Source organism: Haliotis rubra, unplaced genomic scaffold (genome assembly GCF_003918875.1).
Source record: "Haliotis rubra isolate DU_JTF1 unplaced genomic scaffold, ASM391887v1 Scf66, whole genome shotgun sequence".
NCBI lineage: Eukaryota > Metazoa > Mollusca > Gastropoda > Lepetellida > Haliotidae > Haliotis > Haliotis rubra.
In genome coordinates this window covers 2,375,866-2,393,520 of record NW_025767368.1, presented here as the reverse complement: position 1 = coordinate 2,393,520, position 17,655 = coordinate 2,375,866, and the positions used below count along the sequence as shown (strand labels likewise).

The following is a 17,655-nucleotide window of genomic DNA, read 5'->3' as shown; positions in this document are numbered from 1 at the left end:
TTTGTACAAAAAAATCCATTTGATCACGATGATCCCTGATTGCATCAAAACGTCCTTTTACATGCATTGCTCCGTTGTTCTTGATGACATCTAATATCTGCATTTCAATGTGAATGATTTTATTATATTTTTCAGGTCTCTAACACTGTTGACAAATACGTTCAAACAAAACAAATTGTATTTATAACAAGTTGTGTATCACATACCGTGCATGACATTGCCACATTACCACTATAGTTCAACTGCAGATTAGTTCTCCATATAAAGTCAGTTACACCAGACCATTCAATCCATAAAATCACTCGCTACGACATGCAAATTTGCTGACGTACAATTCTATCCGAGAATCCCTTGATGAAGTTTAATTAGTGAAACTCGGGAGTCTCTCACATGTAACACCTATGGGGAATTTGGGGATAGAACGTCAAGGAAAGTAGTAGACATCCTCCGGACCCAAGTCTTGTTCCCCATCTCTTCTCTCTGCTCTGTTTGTTATGCATACGAATGAGACTTTCTGCTCGGATTGGCAAAATGAAAACAAGAAACGAAACAAGTGACTTTGGGCAAGATGCTTACTTACTAATATGTTTACTAATCTACAATTATCTGCTGTGATTCAATGATGGTCATTTAGCCATTTTTTCTTCCAATGATGTATCGATCTGAGCAAGAAATAAGAGAGACTAGTGAAGCGCTTCTTTTCCGTTACATTTAGATGTAAGCGTTCGTGTTCAGAGTGACGATTACTCTCACCAAGACCGTAGCACAAGTGGGATAGCTTCCGCTTCCCAATATTCAGCTTTCCCGAGCAATACTCAAGCAGACACCGCCAAACAAGTGTTTACATTACTTTTGAGGTACAGCCGAGCATGCCCTTTCTAGAAAGGTTTCAAATAGTGTCATTTGCTCAAAAGTGTTTAATTCTTGTTACAACATTCAAGGCCATAGTAACTTTTTTCAATTGACACAGGGCGGTGGGGTAGTCTAGTTGTTAAAGCATTGGCTCGTCACGCCGAAGACCCGGGTTCGAATCCCCTCATGGGTACAATGAGTGAAGCCCATTTCTGGTGTGCCCCGCCGTGATATTGCTGGAATATTGCTAAAAGCGGCGTAAAACCAAACTCAGTCAGTCAGTCAGTCAATTGACATATCAGTGTCAGAATGATGTGTGATGCAATTCCTTATTGTAACTTGTATCAGATATTTCTTTTTTTTCATAGTTGAATAGTTGATGTTTTTGTGACAGATGGGTCAGAATTTGTTGAGTTTTCGTGAACACTTGGTCTCATCACTATGTGAGAGTGATTTATGAACACTTGTTAGTTATTCAGGCAAAATCCAAATTACAGAAAGAGTGAATATTGCATGACATGTATTTGAACATGTCCTTTGCCATGGTCTGCAATATTCTAGTGAAGATGTTCCATTGATTATCCGGTAATGTAATATGATCTGTACAGTGGTGATATGCCGCAAGAACCGGCCAAATAATGGTCAGGATTTCACATTCACATTCACATAAGGGCTGTATTCACAATCTGGTTCCACAACCATACTTAGGTACAGGACACCTCTTGTGTATATGGTCATTTTACACTGCTTTTTATTATTATATGGTCCACCGCGTACTCTCTCATGTTATACTGTCATCATATTAAATGAACATGGAATTCCTTTGAGAGTCTGTGAAACGCTGTTTCATTATCGGATTAATTGCATAGAATCGCCTTCAAGCGGTCGAGAGGAGGATCTGTTTTTCATAGCATCAAAAGAAGTGTGTCTCATGTGAACCAATGGTCTTTTGATGCCTATTTCACAGAGTAATCTGGCACTGGCTGGTGTATATTACATTTACCTGAACATTGCGTCATCAGTTAGCATTCCAAAAGGTCATGTATTTAAACGTTGTGTGACGGCGTTCAGTAAACATATACTCATGCCAATAATGGTTGTCACCCCCTTCAATTCTTTTAATTGGAGAGTGGGTGTGGGTGGGGTGTGAGGTGTGGGGTGGGGTGGGGAGGGTGTGACAACCATTATTGGCATGAGTATATATTAATAACAGAGGCTATTACATTCCAGGCTAAATTTGGAGTAAAACCTTTATTCATAATCACAATTGATTTACCGATAGAGGGCTTCATTTTTACATGATTATCAGTGAAATTAAAGGAAGAATTTAAGGAATTACGTACTTGCTTGTACGCCTTCTTTATCTGGTGTCAGTGAGTGAAGATTGTTTTAGTAACGTTCCAGCAATACCACGGTAGGGGACACCTGAAATGGTCTTCACTCATGGTACACACTTTGGAATGGAACCCGGGTCTTGGGCGTGGCGAGATAATGTTTTAACCACAAGGCTAACCCACCTACCCAAATAGTGGGGGAAAGTATATGAATGGATGGCTGATGACTTCTTTGAGAGCATATTTACATAATGACAATAATCATCGCTTCAAATATATTTGGATTATCCTTCCATTCCCTTTCAGACAATGCAGCCATGTATGATAGAATCATTTGTTTTCAGCGAAGAATCATGTTTGTTTTTTTATGTGTTTTCTTGCTTGTTTGTTTGTTTTTATCTGTTTATCTGTTGTGCAAGCCGTTGTTGTATATTACGACAACCATTGCTCTAAACCATTTAAATATCAGTTGCATCAAATAGTTTACTCCTTATAATCTTCAGGACAGGACAAAAAGCCAGTGAGCGTCGATGTGTTTAACGTCTCCCGATGCTGAGAGTCATTGCATTTACATGTAGACTCAACTGGATGTTCTGTTGGTGATATGTGTTCTATGGCGGCTTTGTTTAGATCAAATTTGCCACCAACCAAACTGGTAAAGACATGAAGCTGACAGGCTCAAGAACAGTCATATAGATTGCTCAATGATGGGTCCAAGTTCACTTGGCGAAATATACTCAGATCGAATTGTATCCAGAGCAAAATATCTGTCAGGAGATGAAATGGAGAATCATGTAAAATAATGATACAATAACCTTAAAGTTTGTCATAGATTCATTTGTTGATTGAAATTTCATATTTGAGAGAATAAATTCAAAAGGATTGTTGTTGTACCGCATTTTCTCTTCATGTCGAGCACTATATCATCAGTATAAGGTTATGGCGTCCATATTTCTCGGTACGTCAGAGGTGGAGAAGTGTCCCATTTGGCGAACACCAGAACTGATGTTCTATCACTGATATTTGTAATTACTCTGTCCCCTGTACACGCAAGATAATTTGATTCGGAAGATATCGGAGATTATCTTCTGTTGTTGCCAATTTCAACATACTGCCAGTAAACAGATACTTTGAGAGAGACTTATTTGATCTTTGAAGGTTCTCTTACCAGCCTTCAAACGTGTAAAATATCTGAAAACACCTATGACACGTAATGCCATTACTTCCAACAGCAACACGAGATATTTTTGAATTTTTGTTACAAATTGTGCAAACACACAATTTAAAAGAATTATATTATCTTGTCATTCTTCACAGCTCACAACGGGTCTCCTGAAATCATCAACAATGATCAGCTGCATAACATCGTCAAACATGGACAGGCAAGCACAGCAAACGTAAGATATCATTTCATTATTGGCATGTGAACGTTTGACTTTATGTCCATATACTTACTCTGAATTTTAGTTTTAGAATTGCGTGTTGACCATCTTGATATGGGGAAAAGCCAGAAGGGATGAACATCTTTGTCGTCTACCGCTTTTTTTTTAAACCTGTGGTCACGAGCATGTCTATTATAACGTTAGCAACCGGGATTCGAAACTCACCATCACACACTTCTAAAACACCATCGAGATACAACACTGCATCGTAGCCATTGACTGGGCCATTGGTGACTACCCATGCCGCTGAGTCACCCTGGTTCCTATTTCAAGTCAAGCTCCAGACGTTGTAATTAACCTTGTGAAACTGGGACACTGTATCTGTAATTATGGATGGCTGTATTGGGCTTTAATTCAGAAGACAAACAAGGTAGTTCTGGTAGGTGTGAACTTGAAGGGGTGGTGATGGACCAGCAGGAGTTCGAGTGGGGGATAGGGAGGATGACTAAAAACAAACAAGCTTTCCTTTTAAGCCTTCACTAATGATATAAATGTGTGAGTGAGTGAGTTTAGTTTTACGCCACACTCGGCAATATTCCAGCTATATGGCGGCGGTCTGTAAATAATCGAGTCTGGACCAGACAATCCAGTGATCAACAACATGAGCATCGATCTGCGCAATTGGGAACCGATGACATGTGTCAACCAAGTCATCGAGCCTGACCACCCGATCCCGTTAGTCACCTCTTACGACAAGCATGGGTTACTGAAGATCAATATTCTAACCCGGATCTTCACGGGTTATATAAATGTGTGACCGATAATAGATGCAAAATATACTTTAAACAAAGCAGTAACATTCATTGTGCTATTACGCCACTTTTACCCTCAAACAATTCACATTAACTCGCACATTTATGATTTTCGAGCATGATCATTGTGAAAACATAATAGCTGGTTTGTTTCTCAGACTACCATGTCCAGTTTGACTGAAAATGCACCAATCCAGCGAGAACCTGATTGGAGGGTTCTTCAGATAGCACTTCCGGTAGGCTTCTTCCTGTTCCTGTTCCTCGTCTTGCTCTTGGTCTTCATGCGCAGATGGCGCCACAGCAGAAACTCAAAACGAGGCTCAGAAGGTGTTGTGAAGAACAGTGACAATGTCCAACTTTTAGAACGCATGAATATCATAAGTAAAAATCCCACATATTTCACGTCATTGCACGATGGAGGGGGAAGGGAAGGAACTATACGTCAGAGAAATCCCACTGGAACATCTCAAGTTGGTAGAGGTGGTTGGAGAAGGAGCATTTGGACAGGTTTTTAAAGGTAAGCGATCTATAAGTTTAGAAAATAAATACGCTTAACTATCAGTTGAACTTACAATACATATGTAACATTTTAATTGTACATCACAACGATTTCCACTGCTCAATACGAAACTGCTCGGTTTGGGGGGTGGGTTGTTGTTGTTTTTGTTTATTTTAAATTATTTTTTGTGGGGGGGGGGCGGTTGATGGGGGGCTTTTTCAGTAAGTTTTTAGGTTTTGGAACACAAAATTTCTTTTCGTACGAATCCAAGTTATTTTATACTCATTATATCTCTATATATCGTCTAGTAACATAACTGTCGCTACATCGTATGTATAATCTGACATTCTGATTAATATCGACACATGGGTGTCCCAAAATGGTTCAATTGACTTCGACATAACTAAGGTCAGTGAACATACATCCAACAACCAGAGAACCTTACCACCATTGTTATATACTATAGGTAACCTGTTCAACACGGAGACCAACTGTGAAACAAAGGTTGCAGTGAAGGTCCTGAAGGATGGCGTGTGCAGTGAAATTAGAGCGGATTTTGAACGAGAGGTGGAGATAATGAGCGCTTTCGACCATGACAACATACTGCGCCTTATTGGCGTTGTAACCCAAAGTAAGTTGGTGGGAACTGTTATGTAAAAGTTTTTATATGTGATTTTACATCATATAAACTCAAAGGTCATCCCGGATGGGACTCAAACCAACAATAAGTACTGGAATCTGTACTTTACTAAGAAAGCGTAATCCCAAAATATAACATGTGCTACCTTTTTAACTGCGAGCATCGAAATTTATCTCCGGCAAGTATATTTGGATTTTAACAACAAACATTTTGCTTGTAAATGATAGTAAGGTGACAGTAATACTTTGTGATGAAGAATAGATCCATTAGTATATATTGCCACCCGCAACCAAACATCCAATAGCCTATATCGTGTCAATATCTCTGTTAAAAAGACCGCTTTGAACACCATAAACATCTGCAGAGTACAAATGACCAAATACGTTGAAAATAGATATGAACACTTTTTGCCAATTACATCTGACAAGGATCAGTGACAAAATAGGAAATGACATTACCTTTGAATAGGAAAACATCTCGGCCAAACTTCTACCTCACGCGAGAATTACTGCTAGAGTGGGAAGGCGCCAGTAGGCTTAATTCCTGTATTACATTTCTGGCTGAGGGAATTGGGGTCACAGAGGCTTTAGATCTTTGGTAAGAATATATGCATACAGCTGTGACGCTTTGGAATGTCTGTGAGAGAATTGATTGCGACATTCTTAAAGCCCCTTTAACATGTGCATGTTTATTGAATGGATGGTTTAAATAATAACTACCTGTTTACAGGAACAGGAAGAAATGTGTCGAATACATGTGCACAACTGTGCACTTACTTACGAACGATTGCATGCATTTGATGTGTAGAATTAAGTGTGCCAGAACCATCCGATGGTTTGCTGTGAATACCAGATTTACGAGGGTTCTTGGTCTTTGTTGGCTTTGGTGTTTCTACAGAGCAGTAAACGCTGACAAGCGCTAATATTACTGATATAGTTCTCAAAGCCACGTGCAAAACAAACATCCTCAACAGCGATACGTGTTTTCCGCAGCAACATCAATTTCAATATTTTCCGAAAGGTTAGGTAGGGATGCTCAAGAGCTCTGAAAATATATGTGAATGGTACCAAGAATTTAAATTTTGAAGGACTTAATAGTATTCGGAAATTTATAATATACTTCCCATCAAATATTTAGACTCACTTAAACCACTCACTATATGGTTTGTATATATATATGGTTACATCGAAGATTGATTTCTCCACTAACTTGGGGGAACCAACTGCAAACCTAATGCATAGAGATTTTTTCTGGGTTACATCTTCTTTTTATTCTCGAGTACAACGTTTCAGGGCTTGTTCTGGCCCCATCATCAGGGTTTTACCTGATGATGGGGCCAGAACAAGCCCTGAAACGTTGTACTCGAGAATAAAAAGAAGATGTAACCCAGAAAAAATCTCTATGTTCATCAAATATCATCTTCTAAAATGCCAATCAAGCATCTAAACCTAATGCAGTTGAACTGCACGAGAACCATGCATCAAATTGCTGAAAAGCATGTGCAAATATCTTGCATGTGCATAGCTGCGTTTTGGTGTAAAGTTTTGTGAAGAATTGGCCAATTTTCACTAATTTTTATCATTGAACTCACGACTATACTCAATGTTTCGAATATATTTTACAATACATCAGTTCATCTGTAACCAGTGCTTTAAACAGTATGGAATATTTTGCAAAATTTGGTTTAGAACAGTTGCCTGAAGTAAGTGGCTATATTTACACTAGTGAGTCTAAACTTTTGATGGGAAGTATAGAATTACTCATGGAACCAAGCGTTAATGGCACAAAGGTAATAATGAGTGAATGAGGAGTATCGTTTTACGCCGCTTTAAGAAGTAAAAATGCCTTTTGAATCGGTCTTTGTAAATTTGCTTTTTCAGATGTGGGCCAAAGTCCATATATGGTGTTTGAGTATATGGAATATGGAGATCTTGCTGAACTTCTCCGAAAGAATGATCCTATTCTGAGAAAAACTGACGACTGTGTTGTGTTACAGAAGGTAAGGCTTCAATTAAACCTATATGCCAGGACGCTGACCGACGTATTACTCTCCGTGGAGAAATGCATTAAACAATATAACGTGATAGCGTGTGGAAGTTGGCTTAAAATTATTTGCGCTGCAACTACGCTTGCAATTTCTATGATTGACGTTACTGATTTAGAATAACAGGACAACTTTCTTTGATCACAATAGGTTCATTAAGCCAGTAATTAACACATTTGTTGATGCGTAAAATCTGTAAATGGAGGGCGGCTTAAATGTTGCATCGTTTCACGCAGAATGACTAGTTGTGGGGTTCAGTTCTAGTGATTGCAGCTTCCTGCTGCCTTTGTAGTATGTAATGTAGTCATAAAGGTTGATGACTATATGGAAATCAAAGACATAAACGAATATCTTTATCGAAATTGGGATAGATTTCCTTGCTGCAACAAAGATAAAACTAATTCTTACTGCTATTAACGTAATAAGGACCCGTTAATAACAAGTAAATCTACACTTTTCCTCAGAACATGATCATATAATAATACAGGTTGGAGTCATATATAAACAACAATCATTATCGCCCTCACTATTAGGTCTCGCTAAAGTCCTTATCATGCGGAAGATACGCGACTTTTACATAAAACAGGAAACATGTGTCGCCATCTGGCGGCAATTCTTCACCGGAAGTGATCGATTTTTCTCACCATATTTGGTACCTGTTGAGGCAGAGAAGGAATTGATGTTTAAGCCTCCTCGAGAAAACAAAAGCGAAGCCATGATATGCCGGAACAATCCAAGTGGAAAATGCTGTCTGGTAGAAAATTTCGGAACCTAAATCGATAAGACCAAAGAAACCTTAATTCAGTGTTATATTTGTGTTTCCACGCAAGGAAAGGAACACAATTTCATTTGCGAAGAAGCTTGTGTAATATCTGAATGTTGAAATTATATTTGAAATATTTTTTTAGAACTAGGACAGTGTTGAAAAGAAAAGATTTGTTAAGATTTCTTACAAGCAAAAACGTTTTTTCAGATTTTATTTCTCTTTTTTTATTTCTTTATGCTGAAGTTGAATATCTATTTCAGAATATTTATTGATACTTTATGCGTAGTATGTTTTTGCTTATGTGTTCTGCACTTGCCAATAAAACATTATTTATCAGATATGATGTGGTATGTTTCAGAATGACTTGGTCGACATATCGACCCAGATCGCAAATGGCATGGCCTACCTGACCTCTCAACACTTTGTACACAGAGACCTTGCAACAAGAAACTGTCTTGTTGGCGAAGGTCTAGTGGTCAAAATTTCGGACTTTGGAATGTCCCGTGACATATACACTTGCGACTATTACAAAGTAAGTCTTTAACATATATTTTTATCAAACTCATAGTCTGTATCCTCATCAGCTTTATATTAGACATTTGCAACTTTGTAAATTTACGTATAGAAACGTTATGCTCTGGGCTCCTCACAACGTCACAACAACTTTTTATAACTTGGTGCCACAGAGTTTTCTGTAAAACCTTTCACTATTCAGCTTCAGCTTCAGCTTCAGAAAACACACGACCAAAACAACAAGCAAATTGACGAATAAACTTTGCAGTGGATTGCTGCTTTGTTTCTTATGGTCACTACATGGAAAACTATTCAACTATTAACGTTAAATAGAACGTTAAGACAACGTAAATACGTCACCATAAAATAACTTTAACCTTGTGGCTACGTAAAACTGAGATATCACAACGTCAGGTCACAACGTTGTGACACCGTAACTGGGAGTCCACAGACTAACAACGAGAGCGTAACGTTGTGACTACGTGAAACTGTTAACTGGGTACATACTTCATATTCAAGTTATATTCTAGGACCATTTGGTATCCTAAAGAATGTCTCTCAGTACGATGGGAATCAAGGTTAAATCGACGTGTGGGTTTTAATGAATGTTATGCCAAAAAAGTTAATTTTAACTGAAGTTCACTATCCCAAAGATATCCAAAAAGTTATGTCAATTTGCTTCACCCTTCATCTCAGCGTTTGAGCTTGATATCCTCAATAGTCCAAAGAGTCTCAAGTTATAAACGTGTCTCAGTTTGGGGGATCAACGAGGCCTTGATTTAAGTTCCTTGTGGTGTCCATATTGGATTAAAGCCGAAAGTTAGCAGGTTGGTTTGTTGTTTAACGTCGCAATTCGTTGCGACACTTTAAACCTACAACGGCATGCTGTTATTCAATCCATTGTAGCTTACGTTATAATGAGTGAGTTTAGTTTTACGCCGCACTCAGCAATATTCCAGCTATATATGGCGGCGGTCTGTAAATAATCGAGTCTGAACCAGACAATCCAATGATCAAAAGCATGGGCATCAATCTACGCAATCGGGATATGATGACATGTGTCAACCAAGCCAGCGAGCCTGACCACCCGATCCCGTTAGTCGTCTCTTACGACATGCATGGGTTGCTAAGGAAGAGTTCTAAACCGGATCTTCACGGGTAAAGTCTAAAGAGAGTGAGTGAGTGAGTGATTGAGTGAGTTGGGTTTTACGCCGCTTTTAGCAATATTCCAGCAATATCACGGCGGGGGACACCATAAATGGGCTTCACACATTTTGCCCATGTGGGAATTTGAACCCGGGTCGTCAGCGTGACGAGCCGACGCTTTAACCATTAGCCTACCCCACCGCCCCGGTAAAGTCTAAAGACGCCCGACACCTTTACAATGGTCATGAAACCAACCCAAAAAAACTTTGATGAAAAAACGATAATAACTGGAGCTAATGCAGCAATAAAGCCCACTATCAGCGGACTCTGATTATGGGTTGACCCTGAAGCAAGTTAATGACTGGCATTATATATATACTCATTTAAAAAAGTATGGGAACTTCATTTTTAATTTACAATTGAAAATCTTGGGAGATATATCTGGTTCAACCCAATGTTGATATAATAATGAATGTTTTGAGAGTGCATCACCACTTGCACTTCCTTATGACCATAGTTGTTTGTACAGTACTCGCTCTTGAATGATGACTGGTGTATGACGTGAAGTTTGCATGTGTACAATTTTCATTTTAAAACAAATAAAATGGCTAGAAACAAACAGTAACAACTGTGTGATGCAAGATGATTGTCAAAATTAATGGTCTACAGTGATTTATCGACCTTCTTGAAAACCGTCAAAATCAAGACTGACACCCCACACATTTGTATGGGGATGCGTTATGCTTAGGGTGATAAAGGAGAATGATGGTGAGTCCATAAGATGTCTATCTTTGAAACTTTTAACGCTTGTACTTCCTATCCAAATTGAAAGTTCATGTTCCCCTAAAGAGCTCGAGCATATATCAAGGAGATATAGGCATTTGATGAAGGGACATACTCGCATTACGGAGAGCGGGAACAAAGTCATGTATATTTGCCGAAAACCACAAAGACTAACAGTTTGTCACAGCCAACAGTTCAGACTCTTTGCGATATGCTGTGACTGTGGTTTGTCATGTGGACAGACCCTCATTTCTAAATCTCGATGGCTCTGGTTCCAGATTGGCGGAAGCAGGATGCTGCCAGTGCGATGGATGTCTCCCGAGAGTGTTAAGTATGGCCGCTTTACCAGTGAGTCGGATGTATGGGCCTTTGGTGTGGTGTTATGGGAGATATTCAGCTGCGGTCGCCAACCCTACTACGGACATTCTAACGAGGAGGTGAGTCATATAGGAAATGCAATGCTTTAACGTAATTTTGTTACCAAAGCAACAGTTTGCATGTATATTCTTTTGATTTGTACGTTATGTAAGTGGTCAATCAGTCGGCAGTCTTTACACGGTTGTCGATGGTTCTAATCCATGATTTGTCCAAATAAACATTCTTTTGAATCGAAGTTTGGGTTGTGCCCTTAAAGCCTCTCCATCCTCTGATCTGGAGTACAGCACGCTTTATTTCACATGTTATATTTGGGATTACACTTTCATGATTCTAGTACTTTTGTTAGGTTGAGGATTGAGGGATTCGAACCCAGATTGTCACAGTCGATCACCTGTTCGCCAGCACACAAAGTTCAGCAACCTAACCCACTTAGCCATCGCAGCTTCTACGGCTAGATTCCCAAGACTGACGATGAGAGTGTGGGTTCGATTTCCTTAAAAAAGTACCAGAGTCTGTACTTTATATGAAAGCGTATTCCCATATATATCACATGTTACATTTGACCACTTTCTAAATGATATTGTGTATTCACATTATATTTCATTTGCAAGTTCTGTTTATGGTTGCCGCGAATAGCTGCAAAATTTGCTGATCTGGCGTTCAGCAATATTAGCTCACTCATTTGCTCTTATGAAAATTAAAAGGATTTTGATCTGTGTGTAGCAGATGCTCTTGCAGTCAAAATCTGAGAAACGCAAACATCCTAGGTTCCAAAAACATTTTCATTTCAGGTTATTCGTTTTCTGGATGAAAAGATCTACCTGCAGCGCCCCGAAGACTGTCCGACTGCAATACACAATATCATGGTAGGCAGTTGGAAACAGGAACCAAAGGAGAGGTTTACCTTTGAAAAAATACACAGTTTATTAGTGGAATACAACAAAAAAGTGGTCCTCAACGAGGAAGAAGAGAAGTCAGTAGATTCTGCTTCTATTGCAGAGGTAGTGGCGTAGGATTCACACATATTTTGCTTGCTTTGGAGGTTCATAGTATGCATATCAAGACTGAGAAATGGCAAAATGATTTATGAGAGTTGTCTTCTCTTGGTACCTCGTCCGATGATAAGATGAAGTTGACCTTTGGGTATTGTTGTCAGAAGTGATGTTTCTTTATGGCACAATGACAATTGTGTTGTAAAATGACACATAATGTATGGCGTGTTTACAGTACAGTAATTGAAAACACAAAAAATAATATACTTGGGTTTTTTTCATCGTTGTAGTCCGATATGGCAATTATTCTACAGAGCAATGCATTTTGACAGTAAAAGAACATTAAGCAATCAATCAATACACATGTTATGAAGCATAAGTAGTCTTCCCACCATGACGTATATTTACCAAATTACCAAATATATTTTCGGTCATGCACGCGACTTGCTTCAGTGGTGCATCCTTGCTTAATCATTTATATCTTTGTCGCTCGAAGTTAGGATATGTCACATATGTATAGTCCATATACATTGATTCAAACAGCTTTTTATTAAACCATGTGCCAAAATTACACTGATATTAGTTTTTGATGTGACAAGGCCTGACTTGTTTTACAATGACATGTATCATATGATATAATGCTTGATTTCATTTTTGATGAATTTGATATATATATTTGATGCTTGAGGCGTAACACCAAACCAAACTTTGCCATCCTTGTGTGATATCGTATGATTAGACAATTGATACAAAGTGGAATATTAGGAAAACTGTCATTGCTGGGTTTTTAAAAATGTATGACCTTTTTTAAAATTGTCTTTTGCCGGTCAACTTCCTACACATATGAATCACCTACACGACATGCAACTGTGGCAAGTACTGTTCAAATCACAATCGTATATTATTACGTTAACTTTATTGATGATACTTTACAAACAGATTCTAAGATAATGTCCACATGTTACTACAAACCGTTGCATTTCAGTACCCGTTTGTGTGGCAAATATACTGGAAGCACATCGGCAATTGTCATGTACTTTTTATATGCAAAAAAGTGTGTTATTTCGAAAGTTATCGAGATTGGGAAAATAGTAAAGGGGCAAGTAAGATGATGTTTTTATGAATTTCCGTCAACGTTCGCTGCACACAAAATGTTTTGTCTTTATCATTGTCTTTGATTATGAAGTCCCATATATGGTTCAGCACATTTTGCATTACTGTACAGATAAACATGTCTTTGTGAAGTAGATTTGTTTACATTTAATACATGTTTTATGATCGATATGACTCCCAATTTTGTTTCTGTTGAAAATCTTACATGGTGATATCCGCACCTTGCCATCCTGTTTCCTATCTGTATTTGCACAAACAATGGCCTCACACGACACAAGTGAACAAACGTAACACCTAACAATTGTCAATTGTTTAATTGCATCACCAGTGCGTCAAAAGGACAATATGGACAATATTGGACAAGCGGATGTCACAGCAAGGAACGCAGTGTGAGTTGCATTGCAGAAGAGTCAAACTGTTTGTGATTCGTACAAAAATGTTTTGAAATGCATAGAATGCATTTGACTTTTACATGATATATTATAACACTCTTCTTATATTTAAGAAACATTATCCCTCTATATCGTCAACCCTTTCTTCGTGTATAATGGCGGATGTCAAAACATATAAATTTTTGAAGGATGTACATAGTCTATTAGTCTATAAAATGTACCATAATAGTACAGGTTGAAGGGCAGTGTCGCGTACTACGACTTAAATACATTTCACTTTCATGTGTTGTTTGTTCCGGTCATTTCTGGTCCTCCCTCTTGTTTTCAGAAGCCCGTTCTTCTAACCTTAAGAAGAACAAAAAAAAACACATTTTTGCGATCAGTGGCATCCAGGGCAAACCCTCAATACTTATCAATTAAATGAATAGGACACGGGTGATGTTTACGATATTGCACTAATGTATAGATATGAACCGACAACGGTGTAAAACAGTTTCACTTGTATCGTTCTAAACGTGCCTCATTTGGCTCCGAGAGCAGCAGAAATAACCTCTTCACGTAACGTACTCAAAACTAAAGATATTTCAATAGTGCATCATTGGGCAAAATGATGCATTTTTCAGGTCATGACCATACAAAGTATGGAGGTTCCTATTTGTAATCATATATATATATATATATATCTTCTTTACTCCAGGATGTGTTCGACATTATCAGTAAATGCACATAAGACGCTGTTGAAAACAGCACCCAAGAACATACAAGAGGTATATGGTTGTCCTTCCAAAACGTGATCGCTGAGAGAAAATATAGATGTCTTGTTAAAAAGTGAACGTTTAGCGTGCCCGATTACATGCAATAAGAACATATTTCATGATCATTTGTGATTATGTGTTCATTATTTCAGGATCCTTTTCCGAACCATGTTAGGGAATGTTCTGAAATGTCATTTGTGTTACATGTACACTCAACCAGCTGTTTTAATGATGATTAATGGTTCCTTCCCGTTACATATCCACCAATAAAATCGATATTTCATTTTCAGAGACATTTTGATGTTAGAACTATGTTTCATGTACATTTTGTACATATTTTCTGTAAATATATGTGTATATATAATATTTATGTTGTACTGCATTTCGTGCCATATTACCCTGTTACTATAACACTGTGTCATGTTTGTGGGCAATTCTTAAGGGTAACCATGATTTGAATAATAATTGTTTGATTTGAGAGGCGTTATGCATTGCGATTACGAGTAAATAATAGTGGACAATTCTATTTACGTATAAAAAGATCAACAAAACGCAGAGTCAGCTATGTGATTCCGACAACACCATCAGAATGTGTTTATGAGTCACTGACACATTGTGATGATACCGGCTGTAGGCGAAAAGGTTTACCACGCGTGACACTGTCACGAACACAAAAGCGTGGTACTTGTTTACATGAAATTAACATGGGAACACATGGTACAGTTCAAAATAGGACTCTCTTCATTTTTGTCACAAATGTGTCGAAATTGGAAGTGTCCCCCGCATAACGTTTTATTGAAGCCTTGTTTCTTGCAACCAAGTTCAAACAAAGTTTCAAAAGAGTCGCATACTAATCACTACTTATTAATAATCTGTGCTTTGCAGTGTTTTGTCATAACAATAAACAAGGTTTGTGTGTTTGTAAATGCAATTAGACATCGTAATAGAAGATGTCGTTGTATCTTTTTGTTATTGTTTGGATGAAAAGGGTTAACATTGCAGCACAAGTTTAACTTATGAGGAAACTGAATTCGTTCAAGTTGTGCTAAAAGTTCAATTTTGAGAAGTAACCAGGATTAAGTAGTGAAAATCAAAACTAAATGATATCACGCGGTAGACATGAGACAATGAAAATAATTAATTGACTTATAACGCATCAATGATTTCATGAATATTTTCGTCTTCGTAACCTTATGATAAAAAGAAAATGAAAGCCACTCATGCCGTGAATGTGTACAGTTGTTATCCAGTTATACATTCGTTCGAATACAAAATTGTAGGATGTTGTTAGTCGTTGAAGGTCACAGTACCGTGCTTACAACAAATTGCAGTGATAATTGATCTTGCCATCTACACTGTTCAATGCTCAAATGAAACACAAAATATTTTCTGACAGTAATCACTCAAACTAAATATGCTGTCAGTATATTCTGAATGCCAAAATATAACTACATTGATATATAAGGAGTCATTCATAGTAGCATTGGCACATTTCATTTCTGCATAATGCATTTCATATTTGAACATATAAGGAGCGTTCAGCAAAGTTTACGTTATGTAATATTCTCCAGTTCAGTATTAATTGACTAAAAATGTAGATTGTGGGGAAATTGCCTTTTCTGTATCATAACTGAAGACGTATATTGACGTTCACGAAAAGTGAATTTTGTTAGATTATATTCAATGTAAGAAGTTTCATTTTTAACCACTGGGTGTCCATATGCTTTGACATGTCATATGGCCAAAAACTGTGCTTGGTGTATTCCATACTTTTTCCATTTGGTTTAGTCACGTAATAATACTGGCTCACCGTGCTAATTACAACTGCAGGTGCACGGTACTTTGATTAAAATTCACTGTGATCAAATTCAGGATAAAATTTGTATTTTTGTTGAACGCCAAGAATACCGACTTTTTGGACAGTGTACACCGACTACCAGCTTAGTTTTTATTAGAAAGATATACGTATGAAATGATAAATCAGTATCTTCTGGTTCCATTCATATTCAAGGCTTAGAACATTATCAAGTTTATGAAGTCACAAAACGTCCATTTAAATTTCACACCACAATCAAACTTATGATGTATGTCTGCATTTACTGTGTTTTTTTAAGTTGTCTTTGTCAATTGGGGCATCGTCATATTTCATACTTAACCTTTCTCATATTCACCTGGTGGTATGATAGCTTAGGCATGTTCATTTTCCTGTATAATATAACGCAGGTTTCGTTATATATAGTGCTACCTTTAAGGGTCAAGATGACATATGTTTCAAGGCTGCTTCTTGTTCCCTTCATCTGATGATAGGAACAGAAGCAGTCTTGGAACGTCATGGCAAAGAATTATCCTGAAACAAAATATAATATTCGTTTTAGGACTTTTGTGTTTTTCCATCTTTTAAATGTCAATGAAAAAATTATGGTGAGGGTTTACAATTTAGAACTGAGAGGGTGAAGAAAAATGTTTCATTTATTTATTTGCATGCAATGCAGACATCTCTTTAACGTTATAGTACATTGTTGAATTAACTTGTTACAGTATGTTATGTAATTGTGTATATGTATATACATGAATCCAGATTAGTCACAATATCGTATTGTATACTGTCTGTGCTCATAGGATCTTTGGTGACTTTCCAAAGTCTCACTCAAGTTGTAACATATACATGTGTCCAATAAAGACATTATTATCATACATCGTCTTCTTTTATAGTTGTATATCGAAGACTGTATATTCTGCCTATCCCGTTTTGTCGATCTACGTAGCTGTGTTTATTTCGCTCACCAAGATCATCTTATAACATACATTCGATAAATAAATATCCACCAATAGTTTCTTCTAATACGTGCCTCAAATACTTTACCTTACATAATAAATGAACGTCTGTTTATACTCGTACGTCATTGGTCTAGGAAAGGGAGAGGCTTTGTTCTATTCATTATACGTGTATACCTCATGTTCAGGAGAAGCCTAGTGGGTAAAGCGTTCGCTCGTACGCCGAAGGTCCGGGTTCAATTCCAGACATGGGTACAATATGTGAAACCAATTTCTGGTGTCCCCCGCCGTGATATTGCTGGAATATTGCTAAAAGCAGCGTAAAACTCAACTCACGCGCTCGCTCACTCACTCAGGAGACAGATGCAGATTGCATTGCGACAGAACGATTACTTTTTAAAAGGTTAATTGTGTCAAGTATGATGTGCCATATTGTTACGTTTGTAAAGGCATAGTCTACACGCATCATTTAAGACCAT

At 37.7% G+C, this 17,655-nt stretch overlaps 1 protein-coding gene across 1 annotated transcript in view; it reads left to right on the top strand.

Annotated features, from left to right (window-relative positions):
- The window catches only part of LOC124257404 (BDNF/NT-3 growth factors receptor-like), a 63,212-nt gene extending 46,117 nt beyond the window's left edge, over window positions 1-17,095 (top strand). Inside the window, 8 exon segments of the mRNA XM_046691452.1 lie at window positions 3,504-3,583; window positions 4,539-4,796; window positions 4,798-4,897; window positions 5,346-5,510; window positions 7,400-7,518; window positions 8,688-8,861; window positions 11,050-11,208; window positions 11,941-17,095. Coding sequence (XP_046547408.1) covers window positions 3,504-3,583; window positions 4,539-4,796; window positions 4,798-4,897; window positions 5,346-5,510; window positions 7,400-7,518; window positions 8,688-8,861; window positions 11,050-11,208; window positions 11,941-12,162 — 1,277 coding nt within the window. The 3' untranslated portion in view covers window positions 12,163-17,095.
- Window positions 17,096-17,655: the final 560 nt, after the last annotated feature.